General features: G+C 41.4%; 1 protein-coding gene across 3 annotated transcripts in view; it reads right to left on the bottom strand.

Annotated features, from left to right (window-relative positions):
* The window catches only part of CLMN (calmin), a 100,943-nt gene that overhangs the window by 11,217 nt on the left and 62,459 nt on the right, over positions 1–27,267 (bottom strand). For all 3 annotated transcript variants that reach the window (XM_073349564.2, XM_073349562.2, XM_078853379.1), the window contains exons 3-12: positions 24,376–24,471; positions 21,946–22,029; positions 16,573–16,665; positions 12,768–12,958; positions 10,395–10,588; positions 9,409–9,491; positions 6,540–7,907; positions 5,420–5,601; positions 4,472–4,532; positions 2,261–2,328 (exon numbers count right to left, since the gene is read on the bottom strand). In XM_073349564.2, the coding sequence (XP_073205665.1) occupies positions 2,261–2,328; positions 4,472–4,532; positions 5,420–5,601; positions 6,540–7,907; positions 9,409–9,491; positions 10,395–10,588; positions 12,768–12,958; positions 16,573–16,665; positions 21,946–22,029; positions 24,376–24,471 (2,420 nt within the window). The remainder of the gene's footprint in view (positions 1–2,260; positions 2,329–4,471; positions 4,533–5,419; positions 5,602–6,539; positions 7,908–9,408; positions 9,492–10,394; positions 10,589–12,767; positions 12,959–16,572; positions 16,666–21,945; positions 22,030–24,375; positions 24,472–27,267) is intronic.

The raw sequence follows: 27,267 nt of genomic DNA on the forward strand, positions 1-27,267 counted from the left end.
CATGGGAGACCTTAACTTCCCAGATATAGACTGGAGGACAAGTACTAGTAATAATAATAGGGCTCAGATTTCCCTAGATGCGATAGCTGATGGATTCCTTCGTCCAGTAGTTGTTGAACCAATGAGAGGAGATGCAATTTTAGATTTGGTTTTGGTGAGTAGTGAGGACCTCATAGAAAAAATGGTTGTAGGGGACAACCTTGGTTCAAGCGATCCTGAGCTAATTCAGTTCAAACTAAATGGAAGGATAAACAAAAAGAGATCTTCGACTAGGATTTTTGATTTCAAAAGGGCTAACTTTAAAAAATTAAGGAAATTAGTTGGGGAAGTGGATTGGACTAAAGAACTTGTGGATCTAAAGGCAGGAGGAGGCCTGGAATTACTTCAAGTCAAAGTTGCAGAAACTATCAGAAGCCTGCATCCCAAGAAAGGGGGAAAAATTCATAGGCAGGAGTTGTAGACCAACCTGGATGAGCAGGCATCTCAGAGAGGTGATTAAGAAAAAGCAGAAAGCCTACAAGGAGTGGAAGATGGGAGGGATCAGCAAGGAAAGCTACCTTATTGAGGTCAGAATATGTAGGAATAAAGTGAGAAAGGTCAAAAGCCATGTAGAGTTGGACCTTGCAAAAGGAATTAAAACCAATAGTAAAAGGTTCTATAGCCATATAAATAAGAAGAAAACAAAGAAAGAAGAAGTGGGACCACTAAACACTGAGGATGGAGTTGAGGTTAAGGCTAATCTATGCATGGCCCAATATCTAAACAAATACTTTACCTCAGTCTTTAATGAGGCTAATGAGGAGCTTAGGGATAATGGTAGGATGACAAATGGGAATGAGGATATGGAGGTAGATATTACCACATCCGAGGTAGAAGCCAAACTCAAATAGCTTAATGGGACTAAATCGGGGGGCCCAGATAATCTTCATCCAAGAATATTAAAGAAACTGGCACATGAAATTGCAAGCCCATTAGCAAGAATTTTTAATGAATCTGTAAACTCAGGGGTTGTACTGTATGACTGGAGAATTGCTAACATAGTTCCTATTTTTAAGAAAGGGAAAAAAAGTAATCCAGGTAACTTCCTCTGCAGCATGGGACTCGGGTCACTTGCTGGAGGATTTTCTGCACCTTGAAGGCTTTAAACCACGATTTGAGGACTTCAATAGCTCAGACATAGATTAGGGGTTTGTTACAGGAGTGGGTGGGTGTGATTCTGTGGCCTGCGATCATAATGGTCCCTTCTGACCTTAAAGTCTATGATTTGCAAACTGGGAGATTTCACTGGGTCCTGTAATTCAAAACACCACCACCACTTGCAACTTAGATGGAGCTTTTCATCTTCAAAGTGCCATAATTAAATCAGCAGAGACAGCAAACCATCCACATTTTACTAATGTGAACACAGCATCTTCTTCAGTGTGGTTCTTTTTAAATTTTAACTTTGAATAAATTTGCCAGTTTTTCAATGAAATATATCCCTATGTTCTCTTTTGTTTTTGAAGTAATTCTGCAGATTGGCTTTCATTCTTCTTACTGAAAATCTGACTGGATATCAAAGGCAGTAAGTTTCATGCTAGTTTTGCAAACAGTCATAATGTGGTATGTTGTTTACACCATTTTCAGAAGGTCTGGCGCTATCAATCATGTAAGTGAGAACTGGACACTTCTGTTTCCAATAGCATTTTTGCGTGTTTTCCGTAATTAACTCCTGTAACCACTAATTATGAGCCAAATTCTGGCTCCACTCAAGTCAATGCAAAACCCCCTTTGGCCTCAAGTAGAGGCCTTATCTACACTGTAGCTGCACTCCTGCAAAGTCGTCCCAGGACAGACAAGGCCATGCACTGGCTGTAACAGTCTCCTAGGGACCACTGGCCCAGGATCATTGGAGCACATCACATTTTAACTCTACCCTCTCCCATTCTTTCCTTGCCCTGGAATGTCCCCTCCACCAAATGTGGTATTCTGTTGGCTCATGGGGGAATCCTCAGCTGCCCAATTAACACAGCTCTAAGTCTCCCTTGCTATGTGTAAAGATCTAGCCAAGGCTGACAATCTGCTACCATATATCTATCCTGACCAAAGTTTGTACTTCAGACCTGTGAGGAGTTGTGTTGAATCCTATTCCCTGCCAGTGCCTATAATTTTCTAAAGTGTACATCAGTCTCAACCACTGCAGAATAGTTCTGAATCTCACTTTAGAACGCATGTACAAGATTCTAGAAGTCTTGGATGCATTGAAAAAGACACTACCCACCTGATAATTAACAGATTTGTGCTTTCATTCACATCTGTGTTCTTCTGTTTGTTTTCACTAATGTATTCCTAAAATTACATATTTATAAACAAAAATACAATGAAAAAAGTCAAATGGCTCTTAAACAAACATCAAAGACAGCGACAAAGACAGCAGCTGATTTTAAGTTATGTACAAAAATCTTTCTAAATTTTACTCCAACAAAATGAGATTTGGCTTCTAATACATTCCCGTTGCAAAATATTGGAAGCAACAATGCCTGTGATATCAACAATAGTGAAACACAAACAGTCACAGACATTGCTGTTTCCAATATTTTGTATTCACAGTGGGTGAAATCCTCTTTGCTTGCACACACTTTGAGTCGCTGAGTTTTATGGATGAAGTGTGTGCATTAAATCCTGGCTCCACTGAAATCAATGACAAAATTCCTATTGACTTCAGGAAGTTCTGGATTTCACCTTGTGTTTGGGAGAGCCACAGTCCCAGCCCAAAAACGTGAAATGCAGCTACAACACCACCTATTGCCTCTCTGTGCCACAGACATCAATCTAGGGCCCAGTGAGGTAATGAACATCTCTTGAGAGAACAAGACAAACCATGTCTACCACTGTGTTCTACTGTGCTATTAATTTCAGTGGCGTAGGACTGAGCCATCAGTCAAGTGGCATGATGCAACAAGCAATGCAGGTTTGAACCAATAAACCCAATCCTGTGAGGTACTTATGAAATGCTCAGCAATTTGCAGGATGGGTCATAAATGAGGTATTGGGAGGCTACTGCACATAAGATACAGAGCATACATCATGTTCCTTGCTATTTACTGAAAGCAGAAAGTGTCACTGCAGAATTAAAGAAAACTCACTATGCAAAGAATTGCAACCTCAGTGAAGTGTCGAGTCACTGACTGCTTCAGAAATATTGAAATTACAATGTAGTCCCCAAATTATAATTTGTATAATTGCATGATTAGACATTCCTTTGTGGATATTCTTAATGACACAAGGTTTGATTAAAAACAACGAGGAGTACTTGTGGCACCTTAGAGACTTAAATTTATTTGGGCATAAGCTTTCGTGGGCTAAAACCCACTTCATCAGATGCATGGAGTGGAAAATACAGTAGGCAGGTATATATACACAGTACATGAAAAGATGGGATAGGTTCCTGGGTAGTGTTTTTGTTGTGTGGTGTGTAGTTGCTGGTAACAAACCCCTGCAACAAACCCAGTTGCCAACTCTGTCCAAATACTATTCAAGGGACACCATCATAGGACCGAACCACATCAGCCACACCATCAGGGGCTCGTTCACCTGCACATCTACCAATGTGATATATGCCATCATGTGCCAGCAATGCCCCTCTGCCATGTACATTGGCCAAACTGGACAGTCTCTATGCAAAAGAATAAATGGACACAAATCAGATGTCACAAATTATAACATTCAAAAAACAGTTGGAGAACACTTCAATCTCCCTGGACTTCAAAGACAGACAGATTCCAATGAGAAACTGCAGAACTGGAATTAATTTGCAAACTGGACACCATCAAATTAGGCCTGAATAAAGACTGGGAGTAGGTGAGTCACTACAAAAAATAATTTCCCCATACTAATTTCCCCCTACTGTTACTCACACCTTCTTGTCAACTGTTTGAAACAGGCCATCCTGATTACATTGCCCTCATTACCACTACAAAAGTGATTTTTCCTCCCTTGGTATTCTACAGTTGAGAATAGCCCACTTCCACTTTAATTGAATTGTCTCGTTAGCACTGAACCCCCGCTTGGTAAGGCGACTCCCATCTTTTCATGTACTGTGTATATATACCTGCCTACTGTATTTTCCACTCCATGCATCTGATGAAAGCCATGAAAGCTTATGCCCAAATACATTTGTTAGTCTCTAAGGTGCCACAAAGTACTCCTACTTGTTTTTGCTGATACAGACTAACACGGCTACCACTCTGAAAGGTTTGATTAAAAATTGTTTGTGTTTTCCTTTAAAGCTTTTATTTATTCCTAATGTCTTAGTTCTTAAACCAGAAATTCTATGACTTTCATTTAATCAACAGGTTTATATTTGGTTGTGTTTGAGCAATCACATATAATTACTTTTTATAATTAGCAGTCTACCATTTACGAGGCCTGTGATTTTAGGAGATAATTAGAAGTAGTGAATGGGAGACACTACATTTTTCCTCATACTAACCTTTTCAGTGGGATTAGGAATCCTTTTTCGGAGGTAAACATTGGAGTCGCTGTAGCTAACCCTGCAAAGTAAATAAAAATAAACTTTAATTTCACAGAGCCAAATTTTCACAGGGGCTTTTACCTCAACAGATGCTCCTGCAATTTTATGTACGTCATCTTCAGGATATGCAAAACTTCAAATACACATTCAAATCCATGTTTTTATGCGCACAAAATGTTCAGGTGCAATTTCAGAGGCTGCTTTGGAAAATCTGGCCATGATATGAAAAACTAGCGACATTCCCACTTTGAATTATTTCTGAAAAGCAATATCTTGATAGATGTTGAAGGTGCACAAACCCCATTAGCTTGAAGTGAGACTATATCCCTAAACTGTTACCATTTGTGCTCTGTTTTCTTTTTTGAACTTATTTTATCATGAAAGGTACTAGAATGGTGGTTAAAAAGCTTGGAGAAACTGAGTTAATGGGATTCTGGAAGTGGATTTCTATTGAGTTTGTTGCAGCTCTGATTAAACTGTTCACCAAAACGAGCACAAATCCATTTTTGTTCAAATATATTCCCTTGCACCTAAACTAATACTCAAAAGAAACAGGAGTGAGAGTTAGCTGAATGTTTCAATCATATATGTATAGATATAATTTGGGACATCAACCATTAAAGTAGTACAGTGGTCACAGTGTCAGTGGTTTTCTCTCCACTGTAAGTACAGCACAGTTGTGTGTTAAACATGTTTAGGAATCTCTTTGCATGTGTAGACAAATCCAGTTGTGTAATGACAACGTCACATTGTTACTGGTTCCCCCAACACATTTGTGACTGTAACATAGACAAGCCCAGTGGGGATAACATGTACTAGCTAAATGAGATTTGTTCAGAAACATACTACCGAAAAACAATTTCACATCAAGGCATATTGAAGACTCTATAAAAGTTAATTAGTTACCTGGAAAACTCCTGATAACCAGTGATTTCTTCTTTTTGTTTATCAGGTAACTGTGGAGTCCCCGTTTCTAAAGTCTGAAAGTTTTCTGCTTGGATCACATTTTTCTTTTTTTCCTTCCTTTTATTGCTTATTTCTGATCTCAACATTGCTGACGATGTATCCTCCAACTGGTTTACCGTGACCTGTTTTAAAAGAGAGAGATTTTCCATTAGACAATGACAAAAATAAATACAGCTCTGCTATGATCCAGCTTTCAGATGTCTAATGTCTAGTCTGCTCTCCATAGCAATGAATTGCATTTAATGCATAAAGATCTCACTCAACAGGATAAAAAATATAGTGCTTCTTAGTAAGCAAGTTGTTGCTTAAATGTTGAATGGGGCACATAGGGCTACATCATGCTACCAGTTCTTAAATAAAACTCCTCATTTCTTTCAAAGTGGAATTTTGTATAAGAAATCATGGCACAACATGGCCCCTGGAAAGGATCACTTCAGAATAAGTGTGTCCACATCGTGAATTAGATTGGTGTATCACTTTAACTATACCAGTGTAATTATAACAGTATAGCTGGTACAAGCCTTAACTTTACTCGTGTGATTAGTCCCACTCAAGTTAATATGACTACTTGTGTGAGTAAAGTTACTCAAGTGTGAGAGTGTTTGCAGGTGCAGGCCCTTAGATTTATGCGTTTTAGGGCAGGAATTGTCTTCACTTGTATGTTGTATATAGCAAGCATGCCGTTGCCCCTCAACAGCAACAGCTGTAATACCTAGGAGCCATCCCAATGACAGAAGGTTTATAAGCCAATATGATCACAATGTCAGCTAGACAGACACATTAGACAGTTATTTTAAATGCTGGCGGTATCCCATGAAAAATTCTCAATTCGCTAGTAGTATTAGGGCTCATATTATATGGCCTGCAGCTGTTACGAGAACATCACACATGAGCCAATCTGACATTCCATCCAGCAGAGGGCAGTGGTAAACAATGTTTTGGGAGAACAGACATAGCATATTTACTACAATTATTCCAAAGTCTTGTAGTAAAATTAAGGTGTTGGGGCCAACTTATACAAGCAAGTAGATGGCTGAAATTTAAAAATCAAGATGAGTACCTCAGGATTTTCTGGATTTGTAGAATCTTGAGAGTTTGTGGATATACTGGTGTCTTCCTTGAGTTCCACATTCGTTCCTGTTAGGGCAGCCTGTACTTTTTCAGAGAAGGACTTAGTGGGACTCTCAGGATCCGCTTTCTCCTCTTCCGTGTCCTCAGCATCCATTTCTGCTGGAGAGACACTCAGGTTGGTTTGCAGACGTGGCTCCAGAATGCCTCCTTCATTGTTTAGTACCAATGGCTCCCCTTCATGCAAATAATTCATTGATAGCTCACCACAGATTTTGCTGTTTTCAGAAACATAAGAGGCAGGACTAGGCTTAGCAAAAGCTTCCAAAACTGCTGATATGGGAACATTGTAATGTGGATAGTAGAAAAGATCGTGTGGAATTACAGAAACTTTCAAAGAATTTGGTGACATTTTAGCTGAAGATCCACCTTCACTATGAATATCAAGATTCTCAGGAATTTTTGTAACTGGTGGGGTTGAATTTTCAGATTTGCAGGACAAAGATATTTCCATTTGACCTTTGAGATCAGAATCCTTGGGTAAACAACTGGTATCTTGTACTGTCTGAAAAACAGGTGATTGTTTTAGATGTTCATACCCATCTGGAAGTTTAGATATTTCTTCATCTAGTAGACACAAAACATATTTACGTATATCCTCTTCTTTGGAAGCATTTTCCTGTAGAAAAGTTGAAGTTATGGGTTCAGTGTTTTCTACTAGATTTGTTGGTTCATTTGTATGTGCATCTGAAGTGTGAGATAATGGGCTCAAAGAACAACTATCCCATGTTTCGTTGACTAGTGAGTCCTTAATTTCATTGTTGCATTCAGGAGACATCTTTATGGTAAATTCTTTTTTAGAAAATGATTCTGAATCAACTGTGTCAGCAGCATTTTTCTGATCAGTCAAAACAGTTGCTGAAAGGTCATCATTCTGTTTCAGTTGATCATCAGATATGCTCCCTTCATTCTGAATCAGTTTATCACTAAGAACTTCCCAAGAGGAACTGGAGTCAAAACTGACAGATCCTGTAATCTGCAAAGAGGTAGGCCTCTGAAGTTCTTCTGCAGACAACAAAACCAATGACTCCTCTGAGACTCCCTGTGAATGACCTGGTAATGGTTGATTCAATTGGTCATTAACTTCTTCATGTGCAATTTCTGACTGGAGTTCCTCGGGCAAATCGTGGACACAAACCTTTGTAGGAGGAGAGTGGCTCCTTTCATGGTTAATAGTGTACGTACATTCTCCATTTTCATTCAATATCAAGATCTTGCCCTCTTGTTCTGAAGGTGTGTCTTTGATATGGACATATGTGGCTTCAACTGGGATTTTCTTATCAGGATCCGAAAAATCCTCCTGTAAAGGATGATATAGCATTAAACAGTAATTTACATATCACTTTACATTTTCAAATTGCTATAGAAAGAGTCATTAATCAACCCTTGTATCATCCTTTGAACTAGTCAAGTAATGATTGTCCCATTTTGTAAGTCAGGAAACTGAATTAACAAAGTTAAAGTGTACAAGGCCACAGAGCAAGTCCCTGGCACAGCCAGATTAGAATTCGGAGATCCCAGTTCTCAATCATTATTTCAATTCACCTCTCCATGCGGCCTCTATGGGGATAGCTGCTTTAAATATATATTAAATACAGAAACTGGAGTAAAATAAACCCAAGAGTCCACTAAATCTATTGTAGACCATATTGATCTGCTAGTCTGATTTTTTTTATTTACCGTCTGAGCTGGGCAGTTTATCTGAAAAGTAGGAAGAAATTTGAGGTTTTTTTCCCCTCACGCATAAAATACAATTAACGAACCTTAAAAATTGATGGTGTAAAACATAAGTAGCATGAATAATGCAACTGGAGACTTTATTAAACATAAATCTGAAGAAAACTAGTAGCAAAGTAACTTGAATGTGTAAGAGCTGCATTTTTATCTGTATGCTACTTGAGGAAAAACAAGAAAACTATCATCCTGCTTCTCATGGGGAACAAACGTCCTTGGAATCTCCTTTTCATACCAAAAAGGTGTAATTTAAATTAGTGATGACCAACCTCAAGAGGTCTGAGGTTCGGATAAGCCCTGAAATGTCTGGCTGCTTATACAGATCTAAATGTGATCTCCCCAGTTCCTACTTCGCTCTCATTCTTTTCAGCTCTTTGAATGACTCCCATCCTTTAATTTCCTTTCCTCTGTTCCACTACAAACTCCTCTACCAGAGCCCCAGAAGGCCCTCTCCATCCCACACATGAAATGTGCTTATCTACCAGCTCTGTCCCATAAATTCCAAACGGGCCCCTTTATCAAAGGTAAGGTCTGTAGTGAAATCATGGTCCCACTGAAGTCAATTGAAGTTTTTTCCACTGACTTCAGTGGGACCATTATTTCACCTCTGCGGTCTTGAATCTGGCACTATGTCTTTTGAGCAAGATCACCAATCTGAGCTCAGATCTCATGAGATTTGAAGACAGAAACCAGTCCAACAAAGTCTGCCAAATTGTCTAAAATCCGGGGGTAGATTTTAGCACAAGGATAAAGCCTATTAAGGTTCAGGGATGAGAAAGGAGTGGGGTAGTACTTATTTGAATTGATCCTAACTTTTGTAAAAGAGCTTTGGGTTTAATGTTTGGATTGAGTCTTATTTTCTCCAAAGCAGTTTAATGGCCCCAACTTAAAACCTAAGGTATCGGATCAGACAAACAGAACAGGAATCATTAAAATATGATATGGCTTTTAAACCACTTGAAATAAATTGTTTGTAATAGTTCTGAAGGTAAAAATGAGAACATATATTTGACTTCAAGGATGCCATGACAAATTATGAAAATGTACTTTATGAAAGAAAAGCGTACCCCTTCTGTCTCTTGGAAATGCTCCAGAAATTGTGCCACATACGTCATAATTGATTGTTCATCAGGTGACTCAACCATTATATCTGTGGAGAAAAAACACAAAGCACTGGACTCTTAAATACTGAAAGAGGACTTGCACAGAAATGGGCCTTCAGAGGCATATCCTACTTTTAGGATTCAAGGTAGAAACATTCTTATGAAAACCCAGACTTATTATTTTATTTTTGAGGAGAGAAGGCAGAATCCTCTTAATTGTTGATGGAACCCAGAGGATGCCTCAGTGTCCTCCACTTTAATACCCTTCCCCCGCTCCCCAAACTCAAACGAGTCCTAGGTCAGGGTCACCCTTCTTAGGATATTCCCATCGTAGCCTGAAAGTGCTGCTCTTTCACCAGCAAGAGGTTTTGTTGAGTGACAGGCAGTGATTTGTTTCCAGTGAGAAAGCCAGGGATATTCTATTCCTCTAAATGGGTACCACTTGCACGCAGGCATCTGTCCACTTGCCATCAATTGCAGGATCGAGGTCCAGCTTCAATTTAGGCTTGAATCAGACAGAATAGGGACAGGTATTACAGTAGAAGTTTCATTTACTCAAGTAGAAAAAAAAATGGAAGAGGCAAGGAAAATTTAAAACTAAATTTAAGACCATTCAAAATAGGCAAAAAGGAAAAAAGGGAATTTTAGAATAAGCAAGGACAATTTAAAAGAAGGAACACAGAGAAAATAACTGGAGCTAGCAAGACGTATGCCTACCATCCTCCTGATCATTTTGCTCATGTACTGGATCCCTTTATCCCGCCCTTTGCTCATTTTGTCTTTTTAGATTGTAAGTACTTTGGGAAAAGGACTGCTTTTGTACAGTACCCAGCAAAATGGGGACCCAATACTGACTAAAGCTAATGGGAACTATTGCAATAAAAATAAAGAGTCATAAGTTTTTAATTATTTGACAGATGCACCAAGGAAGGCAGCTGCGAATGTGTTACCTTCTGGCTCCAGAAGTCTAGGAACACCAAGTTTATCTTGTGCTATGCTGAAAGCATCCTCTAAGTTTTCCCGGGCTGATTTCTCCAAAGCTCGCTTCATGTCTACCAAGTTGGAATTGATTGCTTTTATTATAGCTAAGAAAGCAAGGCCACTCCGCCAACTGCTGGCAAAATCTTGAACTGCAACACCATATCTACATTTTAAAAAAACGAAACAAATACATATTGTAGAAATATATATTAAAAACAACAACCACCACCACCACCACCCCACAACAAAAGCAGTGCCACCTTCTAAAACTCCTGAATTATAAATAAAGTTGTCTGGCTGTAGTCATTACAGGAGAGAGTTTCTTAGCTTTAGGACAGTAGGAAACGCTTTCATACAATATAAAGATTCACTGTAAGTTGAGCCAACAGTTTGGCTACCAACTTAGATCAACCTGCTTATAGGAAGTAGTTAACAAAAACAAAACCCACAAGTACTTAGCAACCGTATTTAACATTTACAAAACCAAATGTCTGAGTAATTACTGATTTTACTTTGCGATAGTGTTTTAATGCCATAGTATGGGAAAGGGGCCAACACATAAGCATGTTAAAACCTATCATAAATGAGTCACATTTTGTGTATACTTGGCCTTAAGTATAGAAATTTATGCCATGCAGGATAAAAAAAAATCCAGACTTGACAACTTTTGCATTTTCACAAGAACAAAAATGAAATACCACAAAGACAGAGAGTTCTGAAAGATTCACTGTTTAAAATGCTACAACCAAGTTTTCACTATCATTGTACTTTGCTGTTTCTTTCTATGGAAGCTATAAATGATTCATTTCCCAACCACTGATTTCTTTCCAAACTGTATTTCTGAGGAGGCACTGAAAACACTATAGCCTTTGATTGCCTTGTTTATCGTTTCCTCATTGGTACTCCACAGTTATCAATGGTATTGGTCAGCGACTTAGTTCTAGAAATAGGATTTATTCATTAACTTGTTCTTTCTCTGCTGTCTGGATTGGCAGCAGCTGATCACGAAACAACAGGCCAAATTCATCCCTGGTTCAATTCCACTGACTTCACTGGTCCAAGGGAGAAGATTTTTAGAACTGACCTTTTAATTTTGCATTTGCAATGTGGGCCCAAGTGTTCCCTTGTGTACAGCAAAGATTTGTACATGTCAGTCCCTAATACCCAAATTAATGTAAGTGAATTTTGACCCATATGCCTTATATAAACTCTGGCTTTTTCTTTACCATTTCTTTATGACTCAGTGGGACTATATGAAAAATCCAGAAGAGACCTCTGTACTATAACAATTTTACACTAATTAATATTTTTGGCCTAAACTACTTGACATTGTCCCTGTCAGTAATATTTCATTTTAAATCATGACCTAGTTTTATTACAGAGTATCTTGAGATGCTAAAGTCAGATTAAGATGCAAATGTCACCAAAGTTCAAGGGAGTTTTTAATCCTTCATTTATATCTAATCTTTTGATTTACACAAAACACTCAATAGATTGCAAGCACCTCAGGACAGGGAATGAGTCTGCATCTGTGTCTTGCATACTGCCAAGCATACTGATTGCAGTTGACATATAATGCACAATATCGTGAAATCAGTGGTGGATTAGCTACTGGGCCAACGGGGTCCATGCCCAGGGGCCCGGCCAATTCGGGGGGCCCTGAAAAATGGGAGCCCCTGAGCTCTGCCCCCTCCAACGCTCCAGCCGGGGAGCGGATACAGGACTTGGGGGCTTGCCCCGCTTTACCCCTCCCTGCTGCTCCAGCCAGGGAGCAGGGTTGGGACACGGGCTTGCCCCACTCCATCCCCCCACCCGGTGCTTCGGAGGGAGTGCAGGGTCAGGACGCAGAGGCTTGCCCTGCTCCGCCCACCTGGAGCTCCTGCCAGGGAGTGGCAGGAGCGTTGGGCAGGCAGAGCGGGGCAAGTCCCCGCACCCCAACCCCACTTCCTGGCTGGAGGGTGGGAGAGATGCGGGAGGACTGCAGGTAGAAGGGGTGGGGAGGGGCCCCCACTTGCTCTGGTTCGGGGCCCCATAACATCCTAATCCGTCCCTGCGTGAAATAAGGAAGATACAGGGCCTGATATTCTGCCAGTTTAAGTCAGTCAGTCAGTCAATTTAAACCAGTCAGTCAGTCAATTTAAACCACTGAAGATCTCACCCAAAATATAAAGTGCTCACTCTAAACCTGAACACACTAAAACAAGGAAGATCCTACAGCATGTGTTATTGTCATAGATTCCTCCCATGGACTAGAGGGAAATTAGTTTCAACCTCAGAAACAAACCCATTTGCAGCTGGTAAAACGGAGACTCTTCTAAGCTACCAAAAGGAGGTTGGCTTACTTTCTGGTTTTCCTTTGAACCCAGGTTAAAAGGGCTCTGATTGCTTTTCGCTGATCCTTCACTGAAACAGACATGCTTCTCTCTATATTAGGAGTGCTCGGGTGAGATGTGTCTGAGTCAGCCCCACTGGGCCCAGATGACAGGCTGGACGAGGAGGAGTTCCTATTGAGGTTGCCTGTCAGTTCTTTAATCTGCATTGAAAAAGGTAAACCACAAGGTATTTCAATTCGATACAGACATTCAATCATCCATAAATCCTGCTTTCAGGAAAAGTAACTCTTTTGTTTCCTCTGAAATTCAGTTAACAGTCTAATTATAGGTCTGTGCATTAAAGAATTCAGCAACAACTACACCGACCAGAATAGACCTAACTAGCAGCACCCTTGTTGGCAGTCTCAACAGAGATGTTAAGACTAATGGGCAAGGATTCATGCAGTGTTGTTGTAGCCATGTCGGTATTAGAGAGAAAGTGGGTGAGGTAATATCTTTTATTTGACCAACTTCTGTTGGTCCAAGAAACAAGCTTTCAAGGTTACACAGAGCTCAGGTCTGGCAAGGATACAGATATTAGTTTACAGGCCTGGTTGAAAATTTTAAAACAAAAAAATTGTCCTGTGGGAAAATGCGTTTTCATTGAAATAAAAGATTTCTGTTGGAAAAGATAGATTTTGGTAGAATTTCCTGTTGAGAAAATCTAAATGAAATGCTAACCAGAGGGGATGGGTTACTTTGCTTTTTAATAATGAGTTCTTCAAGATGTGCTGTCCATATGCATAATAGTGCACTTCAGGTTGTGCATGTGCTTCATGCATCCAGAGACAGAAATTTTTCTCTAGCAGTGTTCATCTGGGCCATGCATGGTCTCCCCACACTCCACACCATGGAGATAAAGGAGGCAGCCAGACCACTGCCATCTTAGTTCCCTCTCTGCCACCAGTTCCAGTAGAGGGTGAACAGGCAGTGGGGAAAGAGGGTGGGTAGTACACTGCAAATGCCAAAGAACTCAAGTGGCAACAAGGTGAGTAACTGGTCCTTCAAGTGATTGTTCCTATGTGCAGTGCACAAAGAATGTCTCTTTCACGGAGATGGGTGCCTGAAATCCTATGACACAACAGATTGCAGACTGAACTGCCCTGCCCAAAGTAGTATCAGAAACAGCTGCTTCCACCAGTGCATATTGTCTAGCAAAGGTGTGAATAGAACTCCAGGCTGCTGCTCTTTAGATGTCAGTAGTAGGGACAACTTTAAGGGAAACTACTCATGCTGCCTGAGCTCTTGTCAAATGTGTTCTCACATTGCCTTTGAGAGGGATATTGTTCATCTCATAGCAGAGTAGGATGCATCCGGAGATCCATTATGCCAGCCTCAGGGAGAAAATGGCCTCTCTTTTCATTTGTTCCACCAATGATACAGAGAGCCTAGGAGACTTTTGAAATGATTTTGTCCTTTGGGAGGTAAAAGGCAAGAATTCTAGGCATATCCATTGAGAGTCACACCACTTCTTCCCTGTTACAGTGAGTTTTAGGATAAAGCACCAGTAGCTGGATACTTTGGTTAAGATGAAAGTCCAACACCACCTTCAGAAAGAACTTTGGATGCAGTCTCATGGATACTTCACCCTTGAGAAAAACTGTATTGAGAGGGGGGTCTGCCAGGAGCCCCTGATATTCCCTAACTCTCCTGGCCAAAGTGATAGCAACTGAAAATTCTACCTTCATAGAGAGAAGTAGCAGACAGGAATCTAGAGGCTTGAATGGCAACTTAGTCAGGGATGATAAAAAAAGTTAAAGTCCCAGGCTGGTACAGGTTTAGCCACTCTTGAAGAAATGAAAAAATTACGGGGTGAGAAAAAACAGAATAGGTAACTACCAGTGGATGAAAGGTGCTGAGGGCTGGCAGGTGTAATCTCAGGGGAACTTATAGTCATCAGCCAAATAGGCTTTTCGAACTACAACTTCCATCCAAACACCATGCCCTCAGATGAAGCATGAGTGGGTTGGTGTGGTAAATCCTTCCCTAATTCTCAGTTAAAAGGTGAAATATGCTGAAGATTCCTGACATATTGTTTAATGATTTCTAGGAACCCTTCAGGGCATATTCTGGAGATGGGCATCAGTCATAGTCATTTCCAACTCGAGGATTTGGATTGCAGATCCAGTGGAGGAGCTCTAGATACTGGAGGAGATGGCCACAACCTGCCTCTGCTAGTTGATGGTACCGGTGCAAGTCTGGCTTAACTGCTACTCAAGGTTGGGGGTGAAGAGAGATACCATAGGGAGCTCAGTACTAGCTGAGGTCTCAGTACTTGGTGCTGGGCTCTGGAAAGCTGAAGGGATTCTGGTTCCAGGAACAGCAAGAGATCATCTGGAGCCAAGAAACAAGCCAAAGTTGATTAAGTCATTTCTGTAACCCAAGTCACTGCGGCAGATGGCACCAGCAGCACTGATTTTGTAGATTTTGGTGCCCAAGTTCCAACCCTGGTACTGGAAGGTGCTGCAGTCTTGCCCTTCAAAGAAATCCCAGTATGATCCTTCCCAGTACCAGACCATCCCGCTGTGGAGCATGAAGCTCCAATGACTTGGTTTGGAATGTGGACTTCTGCCTCTTCTCAGAGGGCTTGGAAGGAGAACCTTCCCTCTCGCTGTTGGGGAAGCCCCTGTTTTCCTTCCCACTTGTCTATCCTGACTCTGCTCTCCAGAGTCTCTCTGAGCCAAAAGAGGGGTGGAAGTCTCGGAACCACCCTGGACTGAAAAAGTGGGGCCTCTCCTGCCTTCTTCAGGCCAATACACAGGCAATCTATATGTTCAGAGGGAACCAAACTCCTAAAACTATCCTAAATAAGTATATTAAAAAACAAAACTAAACATAGACATTTTTTAAAAGAAACTATTTGCAGAGAGAACCTGAAGAAATCAGCATGGGCACGGATGCTCCATCTCAAATCACAAGAGGTGAGAAGGAACTAAGATGGCAGTACTCCGGCAGCCCCCGTTGTCCCTACATTGTAGAGGAGGAGGAAAGTGGGGGTGCATGTGTGGACCAGATGAATACTGCTAGGGAAAAATGTCCAGTTCTGGGTGCTCGGAGCACATGCATGACCTGAAGTGCACTACACAGAGAAAAATCATTCAAGCAGAACAAAGTGTTTCATTTTGGGTCAACATTAACTTTACCATCTGCCTTAGGCCTGGTCTACACTAAAAATTTAGATCAATAAAGCTACGTCACTCAGGGCCGTGAATCACAATGCTGAGTACTGCAGCTGTGTTGATCTAATCCCTGGTATAGACAAGGCTAGGTTGATGGAAGAATGTTGGCATTGACCTAGTTACTGTCACTCAGAGAGGTGCAGTTCCTACAGTGACGGAGTATGCCATTGTAGCCCCCGTCATGTAGACAAGTCCTTAGCAACTGTGTTGCTTCACTGTACTTGTAGTTCTAGGTCCCTCAACCCCCATTCTCCCCTCTGGGCCCTGCCCCCTGGTTAGGCTACACCTTCTGTGATGCACCAGTTCCCCTCTGTAGCGGAGCTGCTGCAATGCATCCCACAATGCTCAGCCTCAGGGAGAGACCATGGTGCATCTTGGAAGATGAAGTCGGGCTTCTAGACTTGTAGATCACTACTACAGGGGATACCTCTCGATCAGGGTTGTGATACTAGGTATAAAACTGATGTAAGTTAGAGGAGAATCAATCCCCCTGTGCTTTATTTCTGGTCTGTATGGATATAGGTCAGTATTCTGCTGGAACTGAATGATTTTATAGTTGTAGTTTTCTTGTCATTACAGCATATAAATGGTTTTACCTGAAAAAACAGGATTATATTCCATATTAGTCCAAGTACCAGAGAAGAGTTTCCATCCGCTATTTCTGCTGCATCAATGCTAACCAGTTTTACCTACAGAAAAATAGGTTATAAGCTTAAGGGGATGTGTATATACGGATTACATAAGAAACACACTTTAAATGTAGAAAATGCATCAGCTCAAAACCCAAGACAGTCACAGAACCCTTCTACATCCCAAGAAAGAGTCAGTTCTTGGAATGTGCTAACAAAAAATTGTTCTTGACTCGGTAACGTTTTTTTAAAACCAGTCCATAAAGGCATCAAAAACTGCACACAGTCTCCAGAGCTGTTTTGGACACTCTTCGGAGGGGTCTGCCCTAAAGTCATTACAAGGAAAATTACTGCAAAAGTTAGACATCATAAGGAATTTATATTTACTGGCCTACTCCTTTCTTTAAAGGCCAGCTGGGCTGCCAGATTTCTCTCATCTGCAGGGAAGATGCTGTTTTTATACACTCCCTATTTCCCAGCAAGCTATACCAGGAATTAGGGTTATAAATATGGCTGCTGTGAGGGACTACAGGTCCCAGCCCCACCCTGTTTTCATGGAGCTCAGAGAGGAGAGGAGAGCTTGGAACTACCAAGAGCCAACCTTGTCTCTTACCATGAAGGAGATGGGTAAGCCCTAGTCCACACTGCTCATTTCCAGCCTCAGTCCCTATAGCCAGGGTCAGCAGAGCAAGTGTAAACCCAGTACCACTTCCCTGAGACTTTACTTCCTCCCCACCAGTGCCAGCATCTCCTTCCCTCTCATACTGGTATTTCTTCCATACAAACTTGCAACAGGCTTGTTCTGGCTCAGAAGGATTCTATTTATAAGCCTCAAATGATTTGCATATCTCATTAGGCTTTCTACACTTACAGTGAGGAATGAGACCACTTCAAAATTCAGACAGTTTGGATTAAATACAGTATAAACTTGAGGGGAGGGTAATGTGAACTGAAATCACTTTCTGTGCAAAGGAAAATAAAGCTTCCCAAGACTTCACTTTTCTTTTTAACATGCATCTCCCTTCCTCACACTTTACCATATGGCTTCTTAGAGTTTAATCACTGATCTCCGACAAGATCAAATAGAATAATTGCTGGGTTTGCCTTATCCTAGGAGATCCCAAAGTTCCCACATTGTGGTTACTTTCACATGATAACACCAGGATATTATTCATTTAGACAACACTGCCTTGTTGTAGGCAAAGTAGCATAGCAGGAAGCAAGGAAGTTGTCAATATTGCAAATGACCCTCCGACTGAGTTAAAGCCGAATATATAGTCTGTATTTATCACTCAGAAATGTCATTCATATGAATCACTTTATCCCACTATCCTACAGAATTGCAGACTGTGACAGGTTCCACCCCATTTGTGGTTTAATAAATAAACTTCTAGTTCCATATAGCCAAGACATTTTGCCAACATTTTCATCACCACCCTTCACTCCCAGTTTGGTTTAAGCTGAAATAAGATTAAAATAGCATTTTAACCTGTGGTATACAGAATAGTTTGCTATCCCAGTAAGAGGACTCCTCTAGCTGTCATACTTCAAGATTCAGATTTGCTTGCAAGCCACAAAATAGATGGTATGGGACAATTTTTTAGACCTATTGCATTTTTTAAATGTCAGTTTGTCTCAGCTGGGATCTCTCAACTGGCGTTTACTGTTGGACTGCTTCCAGTATCAGCTGCTGTCTATCACTGCTGCTTACCTTTGCCAACCCATCCCTATACAGATGGCATTCAGTTGTAAAGTTTTAGCCACCTACGCTCTTATGGAAACAATCAACATAGATTGGACTGTCAAATTGGTACTCAGTTAAAAAGGCAAATTGTGCCTCAGGAAAGCTCTCCCCACTCTGCTCTGCCTTTAGATTCTGTACGTGGGTTACAGACTATGACATAGAATGACCCTTAGCAACAGGGAGAGTGTAGAATGTGATGACAGCAGCACACGTAGAATTTAGTGCTATCAATGGGTGGAGCAACATGGGAAGAGGGGTGTTTTCAGTCCGCCCCTGGCTGCTGACTGGGTTTGTGACTGAATTGTAGGGCTTGTGGGGGTGGACATTAGAAAATGTGTGTCTGAAACTGCTGCCCAAGAGTGTACAGTTTCATAGAAATCCCAACATTTCTCAGTGTTTCAACATCTGAGATGTGGAGCAGTATATTTATTTTAGGGCCAGACCACCCCCTGATGCAGGGTTTTCCTCTGTAGGGGACTGGAACACCAGTGAATTCAGACACAGTTTCTGCCTGACAGTCCCCCCTCACATCCTATGGAGTAAGATGGAGGTTTGCCCACCAAACCCACAGATCTTGGGAAATCCACTGAAAGCTATGTGCCTCCACCCCCAACCCAGGTCTCCACTGTAGCTCCTCTCCCCCGCCCATTTCTCCATCTGGAGCGGTTTTGGAGCACAGAGGAGAAAGCAAGCAAGATACTGTTGTTAGCCAGGATGGGCTTACTTGTGTATTTATTGCAAAGCTGGAGAGGGATGACTTCACAAAGATGGGTAATCTCACCAGCCACCCCTCTTTGTATCCGCAAAGCTTAAAACCCTGAAGAGACATCACCGAGGAGCTGCCATGGGGTCAGTGGCAAAGGAGTATACTGCAGAAACAATGTTTTCTCCCACAGCCCAGATCCTCTCTGTTCATGGAAGTGGAGGTGACGGTCTGCAGATCTAGCAGTCCTTACTGAGGCAAAATACTCATGGGCAACAAATCCCACTAAAGGCAATAGGATTTTGCCTTAATAAGAACTAAGGACTGCATGATTTGGCCTTTCACTTTCTCAATCTAATCACATTCTGTGGTCTGAATAACGTACATTAAACACAGAAGAATTAGGGCACTGAATTTACTGTTTAAAAACGGTGTTTGTTTTAAGAAACCTGTTGTACAGGCTTCTATTATCTCACTCTTCTTGTATACACACTGATTGTCAAGAGCTCTTTCCTTTCACCCAATGGCCTGTGATGGGATGTTAGATGGGGTGGGATCTGAGTTACTACAGAAAATTCTTTCCTGGGTATCCGGCTGGTGAATTTTGCCCATATGCTCAGGGTTTAGCTGATTGCCATATTTGGGGTTGAGAAGGAATTTTCCTCCAGGGCAGATTGGAAGAGGCCCTAGAGTTTTTTCGCCTTCCTCTGTAGCATGGGACACGGGTCACTTGCTGGAGGATTCTCTGCTCCTTGAAGTCTTTAAACCATGATTTGTGGACTTCAATAGCTCAGACAGAGGTGAGAGGTTTTTCGCAGGAGTGGGTGGGTGAGATTCTGTGGCCTGTGTTGTGCAGGAGGTCAGACTAGATGATCCTAATGGTCCCTTCTGGCGTTAATATGTATGAATCTATAATCCTCTGAGTTCCATCACTTAATAGGAGGCCACATAACTCCATATTAATTTGTCTAATCTCATGCCTACTACTCTGTGCGTATAGCCACTGGAAGAGAGTAACATGGGGCTCAGGGTGACAAGGTGATTCCTGTTTAATTTCTTTTTTTTTTTAATGAAACCTATTGCGCATGCTACTAATGTGTTGTCTTTAAATATACAGAGCCTGATCCTGGTCTCAGTTACACTGCTCTAAATCTGGAGTAGAATATATTTTTCAAACCAATCGGGTTACACTAGCATAAATGACAGCAAAATTTGGCCCAATATTCAGGAGTGGGAGATTTAGGGAAATGGCTCCTGGGCAGCAGTGGAGTGGAACAGAAGAGACACAGTGTCTGGGAGAGCAGAGGCACAGAACAGCAAGGTGAATTAGGATGGTGGTTGTCATAAATATAAAGGGAAGGGTAAACCCCTTTGAAATCCTTCCTGGCCAGGGGAAAGCTCCTCTCACCTGTAAAGGGTTAAGAAGCTAAAGGTAACCTCGCTGGCACCTGACCAAAATGACCAATGAGGAGACAAGATACTTTCAAAAGCTGGGAGGAGGGAGAGAAACAAAGGGTCTGTGTGTCTGTCTATATGCTGGTCTTTACCAGGGATAGACCAGGAATGGAGCCTTAGAACTTTTAGTAAGTAATCTAGCTAGGTATGTGTTAGATTATGATTTCTTTAAATGGCTGAGAAAAGAATTGTGCTGAATAGAATAACTATTTCTGTCTGTGTATCTTTTTTGTAACTTAAGGTTTTGCCTAGAGGGGTTCTCTATGTTTTTGAATCTAATTACCCTGTACGGTATCTACCATCCTGATTTTACAGGGGGGATTTCTTTATTTCTATTTACTTCTATTTTTATTAAAACTCTTCTTGTAAGAAAACTGAATGCTTTTTCATTGTTCTCAGATCCAAGGATTTGGGTCTGTGGTCACCTATGCAAATTGGTGAGGCTTTTTATCCAACATTTCCCAGGAAAGGGGGGGTGCAAGTGTTGGGAGGATTGTTCATTGTTCTTAAGATCCAAGGGTCTGGGTCTGTAGTCACCTAGGCAAATTGGTGAGGCTTTTTACCAAACCTTGTCCAGGAAGTGGGGTACAAGGTTTTGGGAAGTATTTTGGGGGGAAGGACGCGTCCAAACAGCTCTTCCCCAGTAACCAGTATTAGTTTGGTGGTGGTAGCGACCAGTCCAAGGACAACGGGTGGAATATTTTGTACCTTGGGGAAGTTTTGACCTAAGCTGGTAAAGATAAGCTTAGGAGGTTTTTCATGCAGGTCCCCACATCTGTACCCTAGAGTTCAGAGTGGGGGAGGAACCTTGAGAGTGGTAGACCAGTAGCAGCTGGCTTCTAGCATAAAGTTAGCAGCTGTAAATTAGTAGCTCCACTTAAATTAGTGACATTGCACTAGTGTACGAGTGGCATGAGAAGAAAGTCTGCTCTTATACTGTTTTGATTGCAAAAGTTATGTATTTATTATCTAATTTTTCCAGATTTAATTTTCTCCTGCCTTGGACTCATGATCAGCTGCGGCTGCAATTTAGTAGAGAAAGGCAGAACTTGTGATACTTAAATACTTTTAATCAAAGAAAAAAAGAAAGAAGTCAATTATTACCTTCAAAGTAACTGAAATCAAGGCACTTAGAATCAATTCAGTAAAGCTTACTTGAATTTCTAGTTATTTTCTTTTAATATTGGTCTCCTGATCCTTTAATCCTATTGAACTTTTACGTTATAAAATGAAAACATAATCCTTGTTTTTTAGACTCTGTAGGTGTTCTTCTGCATTTTTGTGTGGTATTTTAGCCTCGCTGTTGAAAAAAGCCACAACTTTTTTCAGTCAGTGCACTCCTCCTATGGACATGCTGCATAGAAAATTAGGTGCAATTATATTTACAACAGATACTGAGGAAAGTACGAAATTGAGACCAAGCTTTGGAAATACTTACATTACTATCCTCCAAAAACTTCAGTGCTTTAGCTATGTTGTTCAACCGAAAAATACGATGGGTTGAGGACTTATATTCATGAAGCTAGAAAACAGAAATACACTTTGTTTTAAAATGCAGACTAGTGATGAACACTTCGGATTATTTAAGTGATTTGTTTAACATGGAGAAACAAAGCACAGAGCCGATCACAATGGTCCCTTCTGGTCTCAGAATCTAAGAATCTCTAAGACATTGTGCATGTATAAAAACCAACCACCGCCGCCACTTTCCCCCACCCCACTGTCTTCACTTCAGTGGCTGGCAAAGTGATAGAATCAGTCATGAAAAAAGGCCAGTGCATAGCTTAGTGGGTTAATCATTTAGGCTTTGTCTGCACCAGTGTTTCTCCATGACTGGTTAGTGGACTAGCGCCAGACCCTGCAATCTCCCTGACACAGTTTAGGAACGCAGTGAGTCAGTCCCCGGTATCAAAAACGTTGAGAAAAACTGGTCTACACTATATCTTTTAACCAAGTTTATAATTAGTTAGTGGCATGACTGGTTCTAAACAGGTTTTGTCTGAACATGACATGGTTAAGACTTAGTTAATAATCATCGCAACTAACAGCATTTCACCCTTGCCCGAGACCTATGGCTTGTTTTCACTGCTAAAAAAATCCCTAACTTTTACCTTGAGGTAACTAATGAGCAGGAGCCCAAGGTAAAACACATGAAGCCCAGGCACGGTAGTTTTACCATGAGGTAAACAGCCAGGGGTTGACCTTGGCACGTTTATCTCATGACAAAACTAAATGCCTTGTCTTCACTGTATTTTTACCACACACACATCAGTTACCTCAAGGTAAAAAACCCACCTTTGATAGCAGCGAAGCATGAAGGCAAGTCACTACCTGCCCCATGGCCTTGTAACTCCAGTCTGGTGCACTGTTTTTTGTTATGTGGATAGACTTCTGCCTGTGTAACCAGTTTGGCCAATTCTCTTTTCTCCAGGCTATCTGTGCAGTAGGACATCCGAGGATGCATTGCCACACAGGTTGCTCACGCCATTCTGTGTGCATGCCCTGAGGACCCCTGTCCCCTGCTGAGTCAGTGTGAGAGAGCGGCACACATTTCCCCAGGCTGCACTAATACATACTCAGTTAGACAGGCTGGTAGGTGTGGACACACAAAACTGGTGATGCACAAACTTCAGTGTGCAGACAACTCTCATGCTTCTGTACCCAATTCAGATGGAAGTTTCACCAGCTGATTATGAGAACACAATTACACCTGTAATGTGGAGTGGATCATGGGACCAATTTCTACTCTCACTTACGAAGCAGGGTTTTATCCACATAAGAGGGGCAAATCTGGTACTTAGCAAGTATGAACAAAAAGACCTACCAAGCAGTTAAAATGGGCAGAGGATTATCATCTGTTATTGAATAGAGACTGGGAGTAGATGGGTCATTACACAAAGTAAAACTATTTCTGCATGTTTATTCCCCCCCTCCACCCCCCACTGTTCCTCAGATGTTCTTGTCAACTGCTGGAAATGGCCCATCTTGATTATCACTACAAAAGGCTCCCCCTCCCCCACCCCGCAGTTTTCCTGCTGGTAATAGCTCACCTTAAGTGATCACTCTCTTGTTACAGTGCGTATGGTAACACCCATTGTTTCATGTTCTCTATGTATATGAATCTCCCCACTGTATTTTCCACTGAATGCATCTGATGAAGTGAGCTGTAGCTCACGAAAGCTTATGCTCAAAGAAATTTGTTAGTCTCTAAGGTGCCACAAGTCCTCCTTTTCCTTTTGCGAATACAGACTAACACGGCTGCTACTCTGAAACCATCTGTTATTGATTGCTCATGTCTATAGCAGATGTTTCTATTTTCCAGGCACTGGGAACTTTGTACACAGTTTTTCAAGGGAATAAATGCCAGCAAGGTCAAAATCTGGAAACACGTAGCTCCACACACCAGATGGATTGAACTAATCTGAACCAAGGTATCAGGGCTGAAACCAAGGGCTACTTCAGAAAATAAATCACATGCATTAAGCCACAGATCTTTTGGTTTAGTGAAATCTACAAAAAAATAAAACCGTAATTTATAAATTAAAAAATACAGCTCTACCAAAAATACTTTGCCCCTTCCACAGTACCCTCCATTTGAAGATGATCTCAAGGCACTTTACAAACATTAATAAAAGCTTCACAAAACTCCCGTGAGGTAAAGGAGTTTATGCTGGTCCCTTAGCAGTGGGGGTAAGTTAGACCACAGGAGGCCAACCCACAGATAAGGGAACTGTATTGGGTTCACTGATGTGACCCTCTCCCCCACTCTGTTGTGCAAGGAAGAATCTGGCCTATTATACGTTCACACATGTACCCACACAAGGATAATTCCATACTATGAACAGGTTTTTCACCCTTGTATACATACCAGATTTTGCCCTGACAGGACCTCCAGCAAAGCCATCAAGATTTTCCCATCTTGAATATCAACAAACAAATCTTTCACTTCCAGAGGAGGATTGCACTGTGAGGAAAGGAAGCAGTGTTACCTGGACAGTGCTGGATAATCTTTTAAGAACAGCACTTGGTAAATCATCATTATTTTTGAAGGAAATATGTGGCACTTTACAAAACAGGATGGTTCTTCTTCTTTACTATTTGTATTACTGTAGCACAAGGAGGCTTCTTATAGAATCACAGAATCGTAGGACTGGAAGGGACCTCAAGAGGTCATCTAGTCCAGTCCCCTGCACTCAAGGCAGGACTAAGTATTATCCATCCCTGACAAGTGTTTGTCTAACCTGCCCTTAAAAATCTCCAATGATGGAGATCCCACAACCTCTCTAGGTAATTTATTCCAGTGCTTAACTTCCCTCGCAGTTAGGAAGTTTTTCCTAATGCCCAATCTAAACAGCCCTGCAATTTAAGCCCATTGCTTCTTGTCCTATCCTGAGAGCTTAACGAGAACAATTTTTCTCCCTCCTTGTAAGAACCTTTTATGTACTTAAAACTGTTACCATGTCTCAGTCTTCTCTTCTCCAGTCTAAACAAACCCAATTTTTTTAATCTTCCCTCATAGGTCATGTTTTCTAGACCTTTAATCATTTTTGTTGCTCTTCTCTGGACTTTCTCCAATTTCTCCACATCTTTCCTGAAATGTGGCACCCAGACCTGAACACAATATTCCAGCTGAGTCCTAATCAGCGCAGAGTACAGCGGAAGAATTACTTCTTGTGTCTTACTTACAACGCTCTTGCTGATACGTCCCAGAATGATGTCTGCTTTTTCTGCAAAGTGTTACACTGCTGACTCATATTTAGCTTGTGATCCACTATGACTCCCAGATCCCTTTCTGCAGTACTCCTACCTAGCCAGTCATTTCCCATTTTGTATGTGTGCAACTGCTTGTTCCTTCCTAAGTGGAGTGCTTTACATTTGCCCTTATTGAATTCATCCTATTTACTTCAGACCATTTCTCCAGTTTGTCCAGATCATTTTGAATTTTAATCCTGTCCTTCGAAGCACCTGCAACCACTCCCAGCTTGATATCGTCTATAAACTTATAAATAGGATATATTTCTACCCACTGTGGGCTCTGCTCTGAAGTTCTTCCTACACTTCAGTCAAAACTCTTATTAGCATCTATGGAAGTTTTACCCAAGTAAGGACTGAGCTAAAACTGAGGGCCAGATTCTGATCTCATTACACCAGTATGTTGGAGTCAATAGAGTTATTCCAGATTTACATCAGTGTAACAGAGACCAGACTCTAGCCATATAGACTTCTGGGCTCGGCCCTACATAAGTACTGGATAGGCCAAGGGCCAGATTCTGATCTCTTATGCTTGTGTCACTCTAATAGTCATCAGTGCTGTTACTCCTGCTTTACTTGGGATAAGGAAGATTACAGTCCAGGCCAATGACAGTATTAGGTTGCTTATGCTGTAAAGTTTCCCTCGGTGCCATTATATTTCCCAGTATACGGAATATATTTAAAATGACATGGCAACTTCATATATAGCAGCTCTCCTTTTCCTGTAAAGCCCTCCAAAGGGAACCAGCTATTCCACCCTCAGAGGTGTCTCATGATGTGTGCACTGTGAGGCACACAGCCAAATCTGCTCACTCCTTCAGAGTCAGTCCCAGCTGCAGAAATTACCCTCTGTTTGGGCGTCACTTTCTCATTCATCCCTAAGGAGCCACTTCTTTGGTTGGCCTGCATACTACTGTTTGATTAAGCATGGCTTCTGGCAATTTGGAACTGGGTCTTTTTGTGAATAGTCTTCCTCCCATGCAGCCAAAAAATACTATTCAACTCTACCCATGGGTCAGAGAAAGATATTAGTTTTTAAAGCAATAACCCACTTTGAACCAAAACCTTCTTTTATAACTTCCAACACAAGAAGGATCAAAACCTGCAATGTGCGGAGCATCCACAACTCCTCCACTACGGGGGTTGTGAGTAACCAGCTGCTCCCAAAACTGGGCACATACCAAGGGGAGCAGTGGGGGGAAAAATGTTTAACTGGCTTCAAGACTGAGCTTGCTAAATTTATGGAGGGGATGGTACGATGAGACGGATTACAATGGCATATAGCTGATCTGCAACTGATAGCAGTGAATATCTCCAACGGCCAGTGATGGGACACTAGATGGGAAGGGCTCTGAGTTACTACAGAGAATTATTTCCCAGGTGACTAGCTGGTGGGTCTTGCCCACATGTGCAGGGTCTAACTGATTGCCATAGTTGGGGCTGGGAAGGAATTTTTCCCTGAGTCAGATTTTTCAGAGACCTTGTTTTTTTTTTTTGCCTTCCTCTGCAACATTGCTCATGGGTCACTTGCAGGTTTAAACTAGTGTAAATGGTGGGTTCTCTGTAACAAAGTCTTTAAACCATGATTTCAAGACTTCAGTAACTCAGCCAGAGGTTAGGTGTCTGGAGTGGTAGGGTGAGGTTCTGTGGCCTGCAATGTGCAGGAGGTCAGACAAGATGATCATGATGGTCCCTTCTGACCTTAAAGTCTATGAATCTGCACAGTGGAAAATAAGGACACAACAAGTCACAGAAGACACTTGAAAGAAGTTTTTTGTATCTGTAAATGCAAAGCAACAAAATATCCATCCTTTAGTGATAATCCCAGTTTCAGGAAATCTCACCATCATCATGAAGTGTTCTGGCAATGCTATCATTCAGTTAAATATGTTTACTTTGACAGTTTCAGCAAACCTAGCATCATCAACAGCAGACATTGGCTGTTGTCAAAGAGCATTTTGCTCTGTTGCAGCAGGGGAGAAAAAAATTGTAAGTAATCCAGAGAAAA

This window comes from Lepidochelys kempii, chromosome 6 (assembly GCF_965140285.1).
Source record: "Lepidochelys kempii isolate rLepKem1 chromosome 6, rLepKem1.hap1, whole genome shotgun sequence".
NCBI lineage: Eukaryota > Metazoa > Chordata > Testudines > Cheloniidae > Lepidochelys > Lepidochelys kempii.